This window comes from Rhynchophorus ferrugineus, unplaced genomic scaffold (genome assembly GCF_030347505.1).
Source record: "Rhynchophorus ferrugineus isolate W39M unplaced genomic scaffold, kcgeb_rfMv2 rfM11, whole genome shotgun sequence".
Lineage (NCBI taxonomy): Eukaryota > Metazoa > Arthropoda > Insecta > Coleoptera > Curculionidae > Rhynchophorus > Rhynchophorus ferrugineus.
The window spans coordinates 31,036,407-31,058,475 of NW_027472590.1; the positions used below are offsets into that span (position 1 = coordinate 31,036,407).

A 22,069-nucleotide genomic window follows, 5' to 3' on the forward strand; every position below is an offset into this window, starting at 1 on the left:
AAAGAAAAACAAATCAGTTATAGTGAAAGCGATTCATTATCCTCAAGTAATCAACAATTTGCACCAGCGAGGAAGCCACGTACTCGACGAAATGCCGTTTCTCGACTAGACATGGAAGAACTTGTTGATATAATCAATTCTCTTTCTCTCAACACGGAAATGGATGGGGAATCAGACTAAAATTTTACCATACCAAGAATATAAATGAGATAAAATTTGATAAATCTGATGAATTATTTAGTGGGATAGTTGCTATAGATATTTCTATGAACATTTTTCATTTCAATCTGTGATATTTATAAACAATTTAATAATATTAATGAAACTTTTCTGTTTGCAGTTGTATAGTTATCGATTTGTTGTATCAATAGAAAATTAACTTTATATGTATGAGTATTATTAAAAATAAGAAAATGTTAAATATATAAAAACAATGTGTTTTCTATTAATATAATTTGATATTATTGTGATAATTACATTGTTAAATTTTTTATTGGAAATATGACTTTAAACAATAAATAAGCTCGAAAATAATTTTAATTGTTATATTTCTAATTTATTTGTATTTAAACTGTCGTGTATAATATTTTATTATATCGTCTATCATGTACAAATGAACATATTTTTTATATTGCTACAACAAATGTTCCAAACACGACTGTTTTGATTCATGCGTTCTGTAATGGTTAACAGAAAACATGTTCATATTGTTACATGACTGACCAGTTTGCAACAGTAATTTAATTAATAAAATTTGACATATTACGAATCCAAATCTATATAAAAAACATAATTCGTTAATTTAGTGTTTTGAAAAATGAAAACTAATTTTTAAACTATAGTTAATCTTGAACAAATAGTATATGTTAGAATAATTGTAAGAATGAACTTGTATGTATGTCCAATTACCTCGCCACCATACTAAGCATAACATATAAATGTGACATTGTGTAGTACAAAATATAAATAAATTTGATGTATATTAGATTTTTATTCTAACCTTCGTTCATTGATAATTACTACATTAACAGTTTTAGTTAGCAATAATATTTAGATGAAATAAAAAGTCCATATATAAGTTTTCTGATACTTTAGATATTTTAATAGAAAATACAATTATTTCATTTTATTATATTATCACAAAATAAACAAATTTGTTGTAAAATCACCAAGAGACCAATAATATACTGAAAATATAGTTGTTCTGGATAATTATAGGTATTTAACGCTAGTAATTATTAAATATGTAATTACCTAAGAAATATCAAACATTGTTAATACGTAGTAAATTCTTATTGCTTATTATAAAAACTACTGTTCTGAAGAGACAATTACTAAATTTTGAATGTAAATTTGAATATTCGTTTTAATGATATGGGATGATAGTATATTTATTTTTTAAAAATGTTTATAATTGATTTATCTACTAGATTTCCGCTACAAATTGATAATAAGATTACCTACGTTAAAAATAGCAGTATAAAATCAAATAGAACAAAATTGCTCTTGTACATTATCATTGTGCAAAACAAAAAATTGCCATTGATTTTTTAAATCTATAGTTCTGCCTGAAGAGTGTGTATTAGTTATCATTGCTATCCTAAAGGCAACTTTGTTTTGCCATTACGACAACAATAGCTATAACCATGCCGATTCCAGGATAATTCTCTAGATTAGAGAACATCTGTTATATTTGTAATCGGCACCCTCGTTAGCTCAACCTTTTCGCCGAATTAACTGGGTTTTCTGGCCATTTTGGCGACCTGATATTTGGACTAATTTGCATTCACAACAAAAAAAGATATAAACCAGTCAACATGAATCAATTTAATCCAAATATAGGTTGAATTTTTTATAAGGAATGTTTAAAAATATCTATCATTAAAACAATTTTCCATAATGGTACCCTGTTCTAAATTACGTAGCATTGTTCTTCAAATAATATCTAGTCGACTCGAGCAATTATTAAAATTATTGAATATCAATTATATCTCTAATCACTGCTTTTGTCTCGCCTAGCTGCTAGCGTAATTAATAGTATTCATCTATGGATCTTTGTTAGAAGGTTTGAAGTGATTCGTTAATATATATTTTAGAGATTTTATGGATTATAGTTAGTAGGAATTTTGTAGCAAAAATTATTCTATTATACAGAAAACAATAAGTTAAGAAAACTTGAATTATATTTTTGGAATCAAATATAACCGTAATAATATTATTGTGGAAAAATCAAAATGTTATTGCTAATATATGTTAACGGTATTGCGTAAACTAATTACTGTCATAACGTGTTTTTATTACAGGAAATTCTGTAATGATTAGATTTAGATTTACCACTAAAACATACGGAATAATCTTAAGAACCTTTAGAATTACCTCTCGTACAATTATATTCTGTCTCCGGAGCCATGTGAATAGGTAACAGTCCTTAGGACAGAACCATTTTTCTTTTTTGTCTTTTTTCTTTTTGTAAACAAATAAAACAGATGCTTCTAGTTATTTTCGAATTTAGTTAATATATGATGGGACGAAATTTTCACCTAGGTCGGTGTTTTTTTCGCAATTGTATTTACCTTTCGATAAGGAGGGCATATTAATTTGTTTTCTAATATAATTTTACGTGACCATCCTATTCTTATACTTACCATGACTCTTTAATAATTCCAATTATACGGGAAGAACCGAAAGTAACACAAAATAACGCTACTTAAAATTAAATAAAATAGTTTAATAATATTTTAACACACTCATTTTCCATTTTAATATTGTTTCACATGTAAAAAACAAATATTCACTTAATTTTAATTAACCCTAGTTTCTATTTTATTTTATAAGGTCAAAAATACCTCTAAACCTTAGTACTTTGTTGTCGGCGGCCTCACTCTTAAACCGCTCGGTTACCCCCTTTATTTGCCTAAATATTTTATAATAGGCTCCTTGATTAGTGTGTATCTTTTTAAATAGGAATTAATTTATCTGTAGCCCAAAACACACAACAATACCTAAAATTTCTTCCTCGATATAGGCTTTAACCGTAATAAATTTCACGCCTCTAGACAAAATTTGTTTTATCTAAAAACATTTTTTATTATAGGTTAACTACTCTATAATCTATAAATATTATGTTATTTAATTATTTTATATCTTATTTTTTATATGAGGAGTGAAAAGGAAAGTATTTTATGATTTTATTACCGATAATCAAACCACTATAAAATGCCGATCTTAAAATATATTTAGGGATGAAGAGATTGAAAATAGAATAGCATAGTGTTACTTGCGTTGTGTCAAGGCAAAACATTATTTCAACGAAAGGTGTCACTAATAATTCCAGCACACCAGTTGAAGAAAAGTTACTTTTTAAAAAATTTAGTGTTAAACGACGATTTCACGACTGTGAAGAAATTACGGATATAAGCTTTGAAAACAGATCTCATATACAAGAAGAACATAAAGTTTCAGCTGAACCTATATTAAAGAAAAGATGTAAGAAGAAACTGCCAGCTTATAGTGAGGAGAAGCCAAGCAATAAGGAGAAACACATCAGTTATAGTGAAAAATATTCATTATACTCATATAATCAAAAATTTGCACCAGCGGGGAAGCCACGTACTCGACGAAATGCTGTTTCTCAACTGGACATGGATGAACTTGTTGATATAATCAATTTTCTCTGTATCAGCAAGGAAATAAATAAGGAATCAGACTAATATGTTACTATGCTGTAATGTAACTTGAACAGTATATGATAAATGTGATGAAATATCCTTGATATGTCAAAAATTATTTTGAAAACAATTACAATTTAGTGGCATGGTTGCTATTGATATTTCTATAAACACGTTTTAATTTAATCTGCGATATTTATTAATATTTTAATTATATAAATGAATTCTTTCTATTTGCGGTTGTATAGTTATTCATTTGTTATATTAGCAGAAAGTTAACCTAATATATATGAGTATTATAAAAATAAGAAATTGTTAAATATATTTGAAAATTAGCAATACGTTCTCTATTAATGTAATTCTTACTTTTATATAATTCGACATTATTGTGATAATTATATTTTTAAAGCTGTTATTGGAAGTATGTATTTGTATTTTAATAAATAAACTTAACAATAATCTTTGGTAGTTTCGATTGTAATTCATTTGTATTCAAACTAACATCTATTATTTTCTGTTATGTCGTCTCTTATATCCAAATCAACATTAATATTATATTTGTACAACAAGTGGTTGAGACACGATTGTCATAACACAGAATACATGTTAATTTTTTTATGACTGATGATGTTTCAACAGTAATTTAATTAATACAATTTGACATGTTGCATATTTAAAACAATATATTAAAAAATAATTCCTTGATTAATTGTTTTGAAAAGTAAAGAATAGTTTTTAAACTATATAAACTATATCTTAAACAAGTAGAATATTTTGAAGAATGAACTTGTATATTTATCAACACAAGGGGTAACAGTGCTCTCGACGCCATAACTATCCTGACTGGCTTGACAAATTTTATCATAACGATTTTATTTATAAATTTAGGTAAACTAGTTATACTTTTTTCAAACAAGTCTGACAAGAATAAAATTAAACTACCTACATAATTTGCATAGATAGAAGATTTAGGGCAAATACAATATTTTATCAATTATTACCAGCAGAGTGGTAAATGTTTAAAACCGTTGATAAATATTAAGGTGTTTGGATGTAAACGCAATAAAATGTAACAACCCCGATATAATCTTCCTTTAATATATATTTCTATATAGTAAAATATAAAGCACCTATTTGTGTTAGCTTTGCTCAAACATAAATATTAAAGCAACTGCGAGACTATTGCCAAACAAACGTCAATCAGTATTCTTTCCTTCATAACTAATTTGAGTAATTTAGATTGATGAAAAAGGCGTGCAATCCGTCCCGCCCCTTAATTATTTTATTACTCTTTATGGTTTTATTACCCTTAATGGAACTGCTATTAACTACCTTTTTGAAAATATATTTAAGGATGAAGACACTGAGAATAAAGCAGTATAGTGTTACTTAAGTTGCAGATAGTAAGCATCAAAATGGAGTGCGTTTTGTCAAAGCTAAATATTATTTCGTCGAAAGGGGTTACTAATAATTCCAGCATACCAGTTCAAGAAAAGTTACTTTTCAAAATTGTTAGTGTTAAACGACGTTATAACGAATGTGAACAAACTACGGATAGGAGCTTTAAAAATAGTCCTCATATACAAGAAGAAAATGAAGCTTCAATTGAACCTGTATTAAAAAAAAGGTGTAAGAAGAAACTACCGGCTTGTAATGTGGAGAAGTTAAGCTTTAAAGAGAAATACATTAGATATAGTGAAAAAGATTCATTCTCCTCATCTAATCAACAATTTGCACCAGCGAGGAAGCCACGTACTCGACGTAATGCCGTTTCTCAACTAGACATGGAAGAACTTGTCGATATAATCAATTCTCTTTCTCTCAAAACGGAAATGGATGGGGAATCAGACTAATATGTTACTGTACTATAATATACCTGTGACAATATATGATAAGTGTGATGAAATATTCTTGACATATAAAAAAGAATTATGAAAACAATTAAAATATAGAGCGATAGTTGCTATTTATATTTCTACAAACATTTTTTAAATTTAATCTGTGATATTTATTAATATTTCTATAACTATATCAATGATAGTCTATATAATAAACTATATCAATGATACTCTTCTATTTGCAGTTGTGTTCTCTATTAGTCCAACTCGTACATTTATGTATTTCAATTATATTGTTAAATGTGTTAATAGAAATATGATTTGTATTTGCATAAATAAACTCAACAATAATTTTTAATAGTGTCAATTGTAATTCATTTGTATTTATACTAACATCTATTATATTCTGCTATATCGTCTATCATTTTCAAATAAACCTTTATATTATATTTGTACAACAAATGCTTGAGACAAGATTGTCTTTAATTATGCGTTAGTTGTTTACAGAATATATGTTTATTTTGTTGACTGACGAGGTTCCAACAGTAATTTAATTAATGCAATTTGACATGATGCAATTGTAAAACAATATATTAAAAAATAATCTGTTGATTTATTGTTTTGCAAAGTGAAAACTAATTTTAAAACTGTATATAATCTTAAACAAATAGAATATTTAGTATAATGAACTTGTATTATGATCAACACAAGAGGGAACAGTGCTCTCGACGCCAAAACTATCATGGCTTGCTTGATAAATTTCATCACGACGATTTTATTTAAGAATTTAGATAAATGAATTATAGTTTTTCCAGCCAAGCCTGACAAGAAAATAATTAAACTACCTACATAATTAGGATATATAGAACACAAGCTATTATGAATTATTACCAGCTAAGCGGTAAATGTTTAAAACCGTTGATAAATATTAAGGCATTTGGCGGTAAATGTAATAAAATGCTCACCTTTTTGACAATTCCTTGTCTGATCCTTTCGTTGATAATTTTAGTTATTTACTTTATAGATCTAAATTTGTCAGTAGTTTTTTGTAATAAACTTCCCTTAATATGCATTTCTAAATACTAAAAAATAATGTGTTCGTTATTCCTCAAACAAATACTAAAGCAACTGCGGAACTATTGCCAGCCAAACGTCAATCAGTATTCTTTCCTTCATAACTAATTTGAGTAATTTAGATTGATGAAAAAGGCGTGCAATCCGTCTCGCCCCTTAATTATTTTATTACTATTTATGGTTGTATTACCCATAATTAAGCTGCTATAAAATGCTTTTCTGAAAATATATTTAGGGATGAAGCGACTGAGAATAGAGTAGTATAGTGTTACTTACGTTGCAGAAAGGAACAAATTAAAGCATCAAAATGGAGTGCGTTTTGTCAGGGCTCAATATTATTTCATCGAAAGGGGTTACTAATAATTCCAGCATACCAGTTCAAGAAAAGTTACTTTTCAAAACTGTTAGTGTTAAACGACGTTATAACGAATGTGAACAAACTACGGATAGGAGCTTTAAAAATAGTCCTCATATACAAGAAGAAAATGGAGCTTCAATTGAACCTGTATTAAAGAAAAGGTGTAAAAAGAAACTACCGGCTTGTAATGAGGAGAAATTAAGCTATAAAGAGAAATACATCAGATATAGTGAAAAAGATTCATTCTCCTCATCTAATAAACAATTTGCACCAGCGAGGAAGCCACGTACTCGACGTAATGCCGTTTCTCAACTAGATATGGAAGAACTTGTTGATATAATCAATTCTCTTTCTCTCAAAACGGAAATGGATGGGGAATCAGACTAATATGTTACTGTACTATAATATACCTGTGACAATATATGATAAGTGTGATGAAATATTCTTGACATATAAAAAAGAATTATGAAAACAATTAAAATATAGAGCGATAGTTGCTATTTATATTTCTACAAACATTTTTTAAATTTAATCTGTGATATTTATTAATATTTCTATAACTATATCAATGATAGTCTATATAATAAACTATATCAATGATACTCTTCTATTTGCAGTTGTGTTCTCTATTAGTCCAACTCGTACATTTATGTATTTCAATTATATTGTTAAATGTGTTAATAGAAATATGATTTGTATTTGCATAAATAAACTCAACAATAATTTTTAATAGTGTCAATTGTAATTCATTTGTATTTATACTAACATCTATTATATTCTGCTATATCGTCTATCATATTCAAATAAACCATTATATTATATTTGTACAACAAATGCTTCAGACAAGATTGTCTTTAATTATGCGTTAGTTGTTAACAGAATACATGTTTATATTGTTGACTGACGAGGTTCCAACAGTAATTTAATTAATGCAATTTGACATGATGCAATTGTAAAAGAATATATTAAAAAATAACCTGTTGATTTATTGTTTTGCGAGGTGAAAATTAATTTTAAAACTGTATATAATCTTAAACAAATAGAATATTTGGTATAATGAACTTGTATTATGATCAACACAAGAGGGAACAGTGCTCTCGACGCCAAAACTATCATGGCTTGCTTGATAAATTTCATCACGACGATTTTATTTAAGAATTTAGATAAATGAATTATACTTTTTTCAGCCAAGCCGGACAAGAAAATAATTAAACTACCTACATAATTAGTATATATATGAATTATTACCAGCTAAGTGGTAAATGCTTAAAACCGTTAATAAATATTAAGGTAAACCGCCAAATGGTAAATGCAATAAAATGCGCAACTCTTTGACAATTCGTTCTTTGATCCTTTTGTTGATAATTTTAGTTATTTACTTTATAGATCTAAACTTGTCAGTAATTTTTTGTAATAAACTCCCATTAATATACATTTCTAAATACTAAAAAATAAAGTGTTCGTTATTCCTCAAAGAAATACTAAAGCAACTACGGAACTATTGCCAACCAAACGTCAATCAGTATTCTTTCCTTCATAATTAATTTGAGTAATTTAGATTGATGAAAAAGGCGTGCAATCCGTCCCGCCCCTTAATTATTTTATTACTCTTTATGGTTTTATTACCCCTAATGGAACTGCCATTAACTACTTTTTTGAAAATATATTTAAGGATGGAGACACTGAGAATAAAGTAGTATAGTCTTACTTAAGTTGCAAATAGGAAGCATCAAAATGGAGTGCGTTTTGTTAAGGCTAAATATTATTTCATCGAAAGGGGTTACTAATAAGTCCAGCATACCATTTCAAGAAAAGTCACTTTTCAAAACTGTTAGTGTTAAACGACGTTATAACGAATGTGAACAAACTACGGATAGGAGATTTAAAAATAGTCCTCATATACAAGAAGAAAATGAAGCTTCAATTGAACCTGTATTAAAGAAAAGGTGTAGGAAGAAACTTCCGGCTTGTAATGTGGATAAATTAAGCTACAAAGAGAAATACATCAGATATAGTGAAAAAGATTCATTCTCCTCATCTAATCAACAATTTGCACCAGCGAGGAAGCCACGTACTCGACGCAATGCCGTTTCTCAACTAGATATGGAAGAACTTGTTGATATAATCAATTCTCTTTCTCTCAACACGGAAATGGATGGGGAATCAGACTAATATGTTACTGTACTATAATATACCTGTGACAATATATGATAAGTGTGATGAAATATTCTTGACATATAAAAAAGAATTATGAAAACAATTAAAATATAGAGGGATAGTTGCTATTTATATTTCTACAAACATATTTTAAATTTAATCTGTGATATTTATTAATATTTCTATAACTATATCAATGATACTCTATATAGTAAACTATATCAATGATACTCTTCTATTTGCAGTTGTGTTCTCTACTAATCCAACTCGTACATTTATGTATTTCAATTATATTGTTAAATTTGTTAATAGAAATATGATTTGTATTTGCATAAATAAACTCAACAATAATTTTTAATAGTGTCAATTGTAATTCATTTGTATTTATACTAACATCTATTATATTCTGCTATATCGTCTATCATATTCAAATAAACCATTATATTATATTTGTACAACAAATGCTTCAGACAAGATTGTCTTTAATTATGCGTTAGTTGTTAACAGAATACATGCTTATTTTGTTGATTGACGAGGTTCCAACAGTAATTTAATTAATGCAATTTGACATGATGCAATTGTAAAAGAATATATTAAAAAATAATCTGTTGATTTATTGTTTTGCAAAGTGAAAACTAATTTTAAAACTGTATATAATCTTAAACAAATAGAATATTTAGTATAATGAACTTGTATTATGATCAACACAAGAGGGAACAGTGCTCTCGACGCCAAAACTATCATGGCTTGCTTGATAAATTTCATCACGACGATTTTATTTAAGAATTTAGATAAATGAATTATACTTTTTTCAGCCAAGCCTGACAAGAAAATAATTAAACTACCTACAGAATTAGGATAGATAGAACACAAGCTATTATGAATTATTACCATTATTATGAATTATTAAGTGGTAAATGTCTAAAACCATTGATAAATATTAAGGCATTTGGCGGTAAATGCAATAAAATGCTCAACTTTTTGACAATTCCTTATTTGATCCTTTTGTTGATAATTTTAGTTATTTACTTTATAGATTTAAACTTGTCAGTAGTTTTTTGTAATAACCTTCTCTTAATACGCATTTCTAAATACTAAAAAATAAAGTGTTCGTTATTCCTCAAACAAATGCTAAAGCAACTGTGGAACTATTGCCAACCAAACGTCAATCAGTATTCTTTCCTTCATAATTAATTTGAGTAATTTAGATTGATGAAAAAGGCGTGTAATCCGTCCCGCCCCTTAATTATTTTATTACTATTTATGGTTTTAGTACCCTTAATGGAACAGCTATTAACTACCTTTTTGAAAATATATTTAAGGATGAAGACACTGAGAATAAAGCAGTATAGTGTTACTTAAGTTGCAGATAGGAAGCATCAAAATGGAGTGCGTTTTGTCAAAGCTAAATATTATTTCATCGAAAGGGGTTACTAATAATTCCAGCATACCAGTTCAAGAAAATTTACTTTTCAAAATTGTTAGTGTTAAACGACGTTATAACGAATGTGAACAAACTACGGATAGGAGATTTAAAAATAGTCCTCATATACAAGAAGAAAATGAAGCTTCAATTGAACCTGTATTAAAGAAAAGGTGTAGGAAGAAACTTCCGGCTTGTAATGTGGATAAATTAAGCTACAAAGAGAAATACATCAGATGTAGTGAAAAAGATTCATTCTCCTCATCTAATCAACAATTTGCACCAGCGAGGAAGCCACGTACTCGACGCAATGCCGTTTCTCAACCAGACATGGAAGAACTTGTTGATATAATCAATTCTCTTTCTCTCAATACGGAAATGGATGGGGAATCAGACTAATATGTTACTGTACTATAATATACCTGTGACAATATATGATAAGTGTGATGAAATATTCTTGACATATAAAAAAGAATTATGAAAACAATTAAAATATAGAGGGATAGTTGCTATTTATATTTCTATGAATATTTTTTAAATTTAATCTGTGATATTTATTAATATTTTAACTATATCAATGATACTCTTCTATTTGCAGTTGTGTTCTCTATTAATCCAACTCGTACATTTATGTATTTCAATTATATTGTTAAATTTGTTATTAGAAATATGATTTGTATTTGCATAAATAAACTCAACAATAATTTTTAATAGTGTCAATTGTAATTCATTTGTATTTATACTAACATCTATTATATTCTGCTATATCGTCTATCATATTCAAATAAACCATTATATTATATTTGTACAACAAATGCTTCAGACAAGATTGTCTTTAATTATGCGTTAGTTGTTAACAGAATACATGTTTATATTGTTGACTGACGAGGTTCCAACAGTAATTTAATTAATGCAATTTGACATGATGCAATTGTAAAAGAATATATTAAAAAATAATCTGTTGATTTATTGTTTTGCAAAGTGAAAACTAATTTTAAAACTGTCTATAATCTTAAACAAATAGAATATTTAGTATAATGAACTTGTATTATGATCAACACAAGAGGGAACAGTGCTCTCGACGCCATAACTATCACGGCTTGCTTGATAAATTTCACTACGGCGATTTTATTTAAGGATTTAGATAAATAAATTAATTATACTTTTTCCAGCCAAGCCTGACAAGAAAATAATTAAACTACCTACAGAATTAGGATAGATAGAACACAAGCTATTATGAATTATTACCATTATTATGAATTATTAAGTGGTAAATGTCTAAAACCATTGATAAATATTAAGGCATTTGGCGGTAAATGCAATAAAATGCTCAACTTTTTGACAATTCCTTCTTTGATCCTTTTGTTGATAATTTTAGTTATTTACTTTATAGATCTTAACTTGTCAGTAGTTTTTTGTAATAACCTTCTCTTAATATGCATTTCTAAATACTAAAAAATAAAGTGTTCGTTATTCCTCAAACAAATACTAAAGCAACTGTGGAACTATTGCCAACCAAACGTCAATCAGTATTCTTTCCTTCATAATTAATTTGAGTAATTTAGATTGATGAAAAAGGCGTGCAATCCGTCCCGCCCCTTAATTATTTTATTACTATTTATGGTTTTGTTACCCTTAATGGAACTGCTATTAACTACCTTTTTGAAAATATATTTAAGGATGAAGACAATGAGAATAAAGCAGTATAGTGTTACTTAAGTTGCAGATAGGAAGCATCAAAATGGAGTGCGTTTTGTCAAAGCTAAATATTATTTCATCGAAAGGGGTTACTAATAATTCCAGCATACCAGTTCAAGAAAATTTACTTTTCAAAATTGTTAGTGTTAAACGACGTTATAACGAATGTGAACAAACTACGGATAGGAGATTTAAAAATAGTCCTCATATACAAGAAGAAAATGAAGCTTCAATTGAACCTGTATTAAAAAAAAGGTGTAAGAAGAAACTGCCGGCTTGTAATGTGGATAAATTAAGCTATAAAGAGAAATACATCAGATATAGTGAAAAAGATTCATTCTCCTCATCTAATCAACAATTTGCACCAGCGAGGAAGCCACGTACTCGACGCAATGCTGTTTCTCAAGTAGACATGGAAGAACTTGTTGATATAATCAATTCTCTTTCTCTCAACACGGAAGGGGATGGGGAATCAGACTAATATGTCACTAACTATAATATAACTGTGACAGTATTTGATAATTGTGATCAAATATTCTTGATATATAAAGAATAATTATGAAAATAATTAAAATTTAGTGGGATAGTTGCCACTGATATTTCTATGGATATTTTTAAATTTAATCTGTGATATTTATTAATATTTTAATTATATCGTTGATACTTTTCTATTTGCAGTTGCATATTTGTTCATTTGTTATATTAGTAGATAATTGATATATGAGCATTATTAAAAACAAGAAATTGTTAATTATATTAAAAAAACAATATGTTCTCTATTAATGTAATTCTATATTATTGAGATAATAATATTGTTAAATTTTTTATTGTAAACATGATTTTAAACAATAAATAAACTCATGAATAATTCCTAATAGTTTCAATAGTAATTAATTTGTATATAAACAATCGTCCATTTTCAAACAAATCCGATAAAAATATAATTACACTACCTACATAATTTACATAGATAGAAGAATTAGTGTAATTATAAGATAAATACAATAAAATGTGCAATCCTGTAATAAATTCTTCTTCGATCCCTTTTGTTAATAATTTTAGTTATTTATCTTATAGATCTAAGGTTGTTAATGGCAGTTCATTGTAAAAATATTCCTTTAATATGCATTTCTTCGTTATTGCTTAAATATAAACACTAAATGCAAATAAGAATTTTATAATTCCTTTACTTATATATTCTTTGTTTTAATATATAACTATATGTTGCTTCACTTAATAATTCATGTTTATTTTTGTTATATAAAAGTAAAGAAAAATAAATCATATCAGGATGTATTTAAATAAAAATCCGAATTAGAAAAGACACGTTACAATTCTCAACTAAGCACCAAACCGTCGATGCATCGGTGTAAGCATAAACTCCCAAAAACCAATAAAATCGCGGCCCAGCACCGCATTCCGTCTCGACTCCACAAGCACAGAACGGAAACCAAACAACATACTGCCGAACAAGTTTGAACACGCCTCACACTTCGGACGAACTATGACCGACAGTCGTTCACTTTTAATGATTAAACTAAGCATTTTAATTGGTGTTTTGTTTCAAATATTTCATAAAAACTTAAGGATAACTTTCGTTTTCGATCTTTGCTAATCTGGGTAAAGGAGTTCCCAGCATTTAAGGAAATATTAGGACTTGTTTTACTATCGTTGCATAGGCTTGATTATCGCCTTTTAATTTCATCGGGCTACATATTTCGGCCGCGGAGCGATATACGAAGAATTAAACTAACTTTTTTCACAGTAGTTACACAACAACATATTTTCACACAGTCATTGATGCTGTTATTGTCCCAGTATTACTAAAATATAATAAGAGACATTTGTATAATCCCCAAGAAGCAATAAAATCGCGGCCCAGCACCGCATTCCGCGCCAGGACTTCCCACTCCACAAGCACAGAACGGAAACCAAACAACATACTGCCGAACAAGTTTGAACACGCCTCACACTTCGGACGAACTATGACCGACAGTCGTTCACTTTTAATGATTAAACTAAGCATTTTAATTGGTGTTTTGTTTAAAATATTTCATAAAAACTTAAGGATAACTTTCGTTTTCGATCTTTGCTAATCTGGGTAAAGGAGTTCCCAGCATTTAAGGAACTTTTAGGGCTTCTTTTACTATCGTTGCATAGGCTTGATTATTGCCTTTTAATTTCATCGGGCTACATATTTCGACCGCGGAGCGATATACGAATAATTAAACTAATTTTTTTCACAGTAGTTACACAACAACATATTTTCACACAGTCATTGATGCTGTTATTGTCCCAGTATTACTAAAATATAATAAGAGACATTTGTATACTTGGGTTACAGGAAAGCAAATAGTTCTATAAAGAAATTTGAGGACTAAATTTAAAAAAACATTTGTTGATAACACAATGATTTTTTCGTTTACCTTTATTTCAGGTTATTTTAATTATCCATTTCATATAATAATATTGATTTTATTTAATTTTCCACCTGTTTTCCCGATTAGTTTTAATTAAGATTAAGATTTTTTTTGGTACCATTCAAGGATGGCAAAAGTTTATCTTCATTCAATTTGTATTCATGAAGGGTTGTCATATTTTACTAATAATTCATACCTTATACCAATATTTTCGTATTATCTGCCGCTAATTTTATCTATGAAATAATTATATAACCTCAACAAAATGTATATACAATATTAACCTAAAAATGAAATCTAAACACAAAACAAAACAACAACAAAAAAGACAAAACTGAGACTGTGGTATGAAAGGTGTGGTAGAAAAGGACGCGAGTTTTGTCTGGATATACATAGGCTTTTGACTGTCGTCTACTTTCCATTAGACATTACTAGTTCCATTAAATGATGAAAATGCGCACATGCTAAGCGTGAAAATTACATTCTGAGTATTGTATGCTTTCACAGAACAGATATTTTTTGGGTGTTTCAAGGGACGGTCCGGTTTGCACGACGTTCCCGTCATTCCAAATTATATTTCTGGTTTTATGCCTCGGACAAATCTAATCCCCTTCGGGTTGACGTTCCGGTCGTCTTTATTGTCCGCACTTTAACGAGCGCCTCGACCGACGAATATGAAAAATAATGGCGATCACGATCGGAACGATTTGTCTTCCCGGCAGATCGTTCGGAACATTAAATTCCAGCGAATACATTCGAGCCGGAGACGGCGGATAACTGTTGTAATTAATTTCGAACTGTCGAGCGGAGGGCGACGCGTGAAACTTGACGATTTAATGATAGTTCTTGTTCGGAAAGGAAATCAGTCTGTAAGTGTCGCCTCGGTTCATCGAGAGGCGCCCTAATTGGAACGATATCGAAAGTATTTCGGCAAACATTCGCGGCATTTGTCGAAATAATCCGTCGTAAATGAAAATTTCATTCGCGCCCTCGGTGTGCTTGAGCCGGTGGTGGTTTCGGTTTCGATAAGAAAATAATTGATATATTGATCCCTTTTATTTCGAGCTCGAGGTCGTCTTCTCAGCTTTAACACGTTCGTTGCCAATAACGCGCTAGCGCGTAATGTATAGCTTTCATTGGACGCCAATTACGCTCCAACGTTATTAGCAGTGTGTTAGTTCAGTAAGCTTGCTGTTTTTGGAGCAAGAAAAACAGCAGGTCACCGACGGTCAAACTTGGTGAAGACATCATCCAGGTTAAAGATACAATAAAGTATCTGGGCGTGACATTCGACAGAAAACAGCAGTATATACAACACATACAGCTGTTGAAAAAAGAAACAGAAAAGGTGATGAGCCGGCTCTGGGGAACACTGCACAGAAGAAGCAACCCTAGGGCACCAGAGGTCATGCGTCAGATATACGACAGGGTTATAAAACCCGCAGTATTATACGGTGTAGAAATATGGGGATACAGGGCCTCGATGGGAAGGGCTAGGACAGCGCTAGCAACAGCACAAAGAACTGCACTGTTAGCAATCACAGGCGCCTATCGAACCACATCGAATGATGCTCTCTAGGTAATAGCCGGAATACCACCTCTATACCTGGAAGCCGAGACCCAGGGGTGGGCTGCAGAAAAATACGGATACCCCAATGGGCCAAAAGGATTAGAACCGAAGAAATTGCCATGGCCATGGGAGGAACCGTGGGAAAATCGGACAAATAGCGTCGAAAACACCAAGATATGGACAGACGCTAGTGCCAAGGAAGGAAAAGCAGGCATAGGAATAGTGATACGGACAGGGACAAACGCTCAGGAACAGATAAGTCTTAGAATAAAAGACGAATCGAGCTAAAGAGCGGCAGAATTCGTAGCGGTACAGAAAGCCATAAAACTGGTACGGGACAGAAGCCTACCGGGACCAATCACCATTCGAACGGACAGTAGAATGTCTATATGGTGGGCCGAGCACGCAAACACACGGAATAAGGACATAATGCATATCAAAGCAACCTTGCTAGATTTGCAGAAAAGCGGTAGTCAAATATCGCTAAAATGGTGCCGGAGAATGACAACGAAGGAAATGATAACCGTGGACAGACTCGCGAGAGAAGCCACTGCAAAGGAAGAAATAGAACTGAAAAACCACGGATGGATCAGCACCAGAACCATCAATAGAATCAAGGAAGGAGAAGTAAAATGATTACAAATACTGCCAACAAGTGGGGAGAGGAAACACAGGACTGAGCAGGAAGGCTGTAAAACTGATGATAGGCTACGGAAATATGCAAGCTTACCTGCACAGATTCAAACTGAAGGAGACCGATGGACTCTGCGAGTGTCGCACAGGTCCAGAAGACACGACGCATATATTGGAGACATGCGAAATTGGGAAAAGGGTAGAGGCCCGAAACAGGCATCGGACAGCCGACGGGATCTACCAGTTAAGGAACGCAGAGGGAATAGTCAACAAGGAAACCGTCACTAAGATCAACGCGTGGTCCGATACGGTGATTGACGATGAGGAAAGTTATACCCATGGTGGCAGCCAGGAAGAGCCGAATGCTGGCGCATAATAAAGCTAGTTAGAGATCGGGGAGGAATCACAATAGGGAATTAGCGAACGAAGTGCGCAATAGCGTCACGACGGTGCAGAACAGGCGCTCGGAGACCCGTCCGTGAACCGTTCTCGAGACTTACGTAGGAAAGACCAGCTCAGAGCTTTTACAAGCACCAGAGCCATAGACAAATGGTCTACATTTCAAAATGTGTCCGTTCAGTGTGCATTGGATTTATCTGAAGACTATAGGCGTGTCATTTACGTGTGTGGTTTCGAATTTTCCTTTTTGATTCATATGTATTACAGAATTGCATATGACGGGAACAAATATCGATATCAGGGCCCTCTCGTCCTAAAAAAGTGTAAAAATAGATATGAAACGTGCCCTAACTTTACAATAAATATTCAAGCAATCGTACTCCAATTTACGACTTTCGTTTGTCGGTCATAAAAAGTTTCTAAAGAGGCTCCGTCCAAACCTACTTCCAGAGCGGTTATCAACGAACATGTTTTGAAAACGCGAGAGGAGAAGAAAGTAGGAAACGTAATAAGAAAACAATGTAAAAATTGTTATTTACAAAAAAAAGAAAAGACACTATTTATTTATCACTACATGTCCTGGATATCCTGGTTACTGTTTAGGCTGCACAAAAATTAGTCCTAAGTGATTTCTTATGATTTATCTGAATAAGGTTTTTATTTATTTTGTGAGTTTTTGTGAAAATTTGTATTAATTTATGATCGTTCATTTATTTCTATTGACTTCTCAATTTACTTGAATAAATGTTTTGTTTGTTTGTTATATATATATATATATATATATATATATATATATATATATATATATATATATATAATAGTTACACCTTCTCATTGTATAGCTTCAACAACTATTGTGCAGCTAATAAACTCTTACCCACTTCATCCAACAACATACTGAATTATTAACATTTCTGCTGTTTAGAATTTATATATAGATATATATATATATATATATATATATATATATATAATATTGTTATGGCATATTAAGTTATACCTACTAATCAACAATCTATTTTCCTATCTGTCCATTTAAATTCGGCACGCGATGCGCGTTTTGCGGCTATTGGCAATACAATTTGACAGAAACAGGGGACAATTTGACAGAAATTCTTGTCAAAAAATATTAAAATCTAGGTTGGCCACACGTTAAAAACGTTATTTAGGAGTATTTTGTTGTTGTAATCAGAAAAAACCTAGTCGGTTTCTAGGGTAAGTATTTGATCCCAGATGGGCAGCGAACGTGTTAAATCGTCTGTCTCACTGAGTACTTCCACACTGTTCTTAATATTAACAGATTCCGATATATTTTCTAAAAATATGACAAGAAACAGCTAGACGGGTCTGGTCTGTTTTCTACTATATAAAAACCCTCAGTGCCGTTTTGTATCACAAGTCGCCTCATCTTTCAGTAAAGTAAAATTTACTAAAAAAAAATAAATTATTATGAAGTAAATTAATAGTATTTGTGTTTTAAACCATTTTATATTTCATAACTAGGGCTGTCGGTAGGATTTCGCAAAGATCATGACACTGTTGTATTTTGAAACTGTGTACTCAAACTGTGGAACCAATGGATTGACGTTGGATTGGCAATACTTTCGCAATTGCTCGATGTATTTCTTCGGAAAAAGTATCGCAGCTGAAGCTATCAGGTAACAAAAGTTGGATTGAAGGTGTTCCGGATGACAGAGAGGTAAATTAGTAAACTTGTTAATTGTGTTTATAAAAGTCTAATATTTTTTTCCCAAATACCATTTATATATTATCTGTATTTTTATAGCTTTATGGCGATCTATTTTGGAAATCATAGGTGAGTATTTGATAGCGTTTTATTGTCGCACCGTGTCCTCTAACTATTTAGAACATGGAAAAACCCTTATAGTTGTCTATTTGCGATGCGAAGGTGGTCTATTTTTAGAGGCGAAGACGGTATGGTTATGGAGTGATTGCAACATACATGCTATCTTAAATACGGTGAACCAAGAGGTTCTCAAACATTCCAGTGGTCATTCCAAATCCAGCACGCCATTTCGAAAGGCAAAGGTGTATATAAAATCATATTTCCATTACATGGAGCACAGATGCATTACAAGTATTCCTCTAAAAGTCAACACTCCAATTATTTTAATCCAAAATAGTCCGCGCTATGGCTTATAAGGGACGTGAACAGCCTTCTAGGTTCTCCCTTGGCACCTTACAACATGTAAATTCGCTGATCTTATACCTTCCATTCTTACCATTATATTAGCAGTTACCATTATAGCTTCTTACCATTATATCAGCAGTAGGTAGCTGAAATACGATAATACGAGTCATACCCCAGGGACTTTGTCAACCGCAAGATCCAAATGTTCCTAAACTGAAACAATAGCAGCAAAAAACCATTTGGTACTAGCTGGACAACCAGCTGTAATAAAAAATCCCATATATTTAAGGCAAGTTATTATTCACGTTTATAATTCGTTATTATTCATTCACTAGTGTTTAGGTCGAGCACTGTGCGAGAAACGGACGGAATACAAGCAAAGATGCGACAATGTTATCCTTCAGCTTGACAATGATCGACCGCACGTTACGAGACCAGTGAAAACATACCTGGAGAACATAAAATGGGAAGAGCTACCCCACGCGTCTTATTCTCTAGATCTTACTCTTTTTCATTACTGCTTGTTATGAACATGTCTGAGCAGCATTTCCCGTTTTATGGAGATATCAATAAATGGCTTGATCTGTGGATGACCACAAAACATACATCGTTCTTTGAGATGGAATCCGTAAATTGTTTGAAAGATGGGAAAAAATGGACAATATCACTACATAGTATAAAACAAAGTCGCCTTTTCTGTCCCTATATCCCTATGTGCGCTTAAATCTTTAAAACTACGCAATGGATTTTGATGCGGTTTTTTTCAGTAGATAGAGTGATTCAAGAGGAAGGTTTATATGTATAATACATGCATAATATACTAAGGCAACATTGCTAATTTTAGAGGTTTCTAACGTGATGTCATAAATTAACCTATTTTTTAGGCTTATTTAGCAATTAGCAAAAACGCTGCCTAACCCTACGAGTTAGGTCAAATTAATGTACTACAGTATTGTACACCATAAAAAGGTCTACAAAAAAGTCCGCGATGGTATATGTTTATCTTTTAGGGATAACCCACATTAACCATTTTTATTGTTTACTTTTTACGTGAGAAAATGGCTTATTTACGAAGCTATTTTAAGCAATACGGCATTAATCCTTATCGAATTAAGTACCTTAAATACAGTGTGCAATTAATATAGATCAATATGGTTCCTTACAGCATGTAAATTAAACAAATATTTTCGGAGATATTACAAATTTAAAATTTGCGTTTAAAAATGTGTAATGTAATAAAAATTGTATGAATTTAGATATTCCAAAGATAGCAGGAAATCTTCATAGTAAGTATAGGGGAAGAGGAATTGTTTTACTCCAAATTTAATGCGTGCAGGCCAAGGGCAGTAATGAATGAACCAAAAATACTGGATCGATTTTAATCATGTTTTCATTGAGTGACATAGGCATATATATTTTATGCCCGTGCAAAGTCGGAGCGGGCCGCTATGTTTTTATATACAACGTTCATATTTTTTCCGTAGTGTATTTAATTTAGTATCAGCATTGCACCCGTGCGAAGCCAGGGCGGGTCGCTAGTTTTGAATAAAATACATTTTACCGATTTCTCAAAAAAAAATCTCAAATTAAGAAAAATCATTTAAAAGTAATTTTTAGGCCCAATACTTACCCTTATAGGTTGTCCATGGTGAGTCTGATGGAAAGCACAAGTCTCAATCATCCGCATGGCCATCCAGGCAATCTGTTGAGCGTGGGTTTTGGTGTCCTTATGTAAACCACCCGCCACACAGTACGCATCACCAATTGTCTCCACCTGTCAACAATTAACATAAACCTTGTTGAACGTTAAAGAGAAATAACAATGGTGCAAATAATTTATTTTCTCCCTTCTTTGCATTAATTAATTAATTAATGCACAAAGACGAGTTTATTTAATTAATTGATTAGTAATATCACAAATATATGAAGGAAAACAAGAAAAATAGAACATCTATAAAGAAAAAAAAATCGGTGAAGAGAATTCTTTTTTGTTTTTATATATTCTCCAACGAGGATTTATCTGGACTGGACCTATACTTTAACGTGGGCTTCGAACCACGGCCCTCGTCATCTACTTTGCCGATTGGCGAGTGGCCAACTTAGAAAACATTCCATAAGACATCTGGTCATACTCAGCCATCCAGCCAGATCATGTGGCTCATTCTCGACGGATTCGCGGTCATGATTGAATGCTTTGTCCCATTTAAATACGGTAGCCCTACTCAGGTACCCACTCCCGAACTGATTTCGCACACACAGAAAAGATTCCGTCTCTTTAACGCCTTCCCACACTAAAAAACAAATGACAATACGTTACGCTACGGCGGTCGGCATTTGACGTTCACTCATTATCGTAGCAGGTGCGTCAACTCCCACCTGCTACAAATATAAACGCTGCTGACAACGACGAAATCATTAGGAATTCCAACTCCGTTCGTTCGCAAGTGCCTCCGAGTTATCTTTTAAACCATCTAGTCACTCCTAAAATACTCACTCAAATAATCAGCAAGATTCAGAATAAGAAGGCCCCGGGTTTCGATAATATTTCGATAGCCCAACTAAAAAATCTTCCCTACAAGCAGCTCGCCGAACTAAGTAATATAATCAACGCCATTCTGAGGCTGCAACACTTTCCATCCAGATGGAAACATGCATTCATCGCAGTTATCCCCAAAAAGG

General features: G+C 31.5%; 1 protein-coding gene across 2 annotated transcripts in view; it reads right to left on the reverse strand.

The window, feature by feature from the left end:
* Window positions 1–22,069, reverse strand: part of Gycalpha99B (guanylate cyclase 1 soluble subunit alpha 2) — a 204,412-nt gene that overhangs the window by 38,944 nt on the left and 143,399 nt on the right. For both annotated transcript variants that reach the window (XM_076418371.1, XM_076418373.1), the window contains one exon: window positions 21,021–21,164. In XM_076418371.1, coding sequence (XP_076274486.1) covers window positions 21,021–21,164 — 144 coding nt within the window. The remainder of the gene's footprint in view (window positions 1–21,020; window positions 21,165–22,069) is intronic.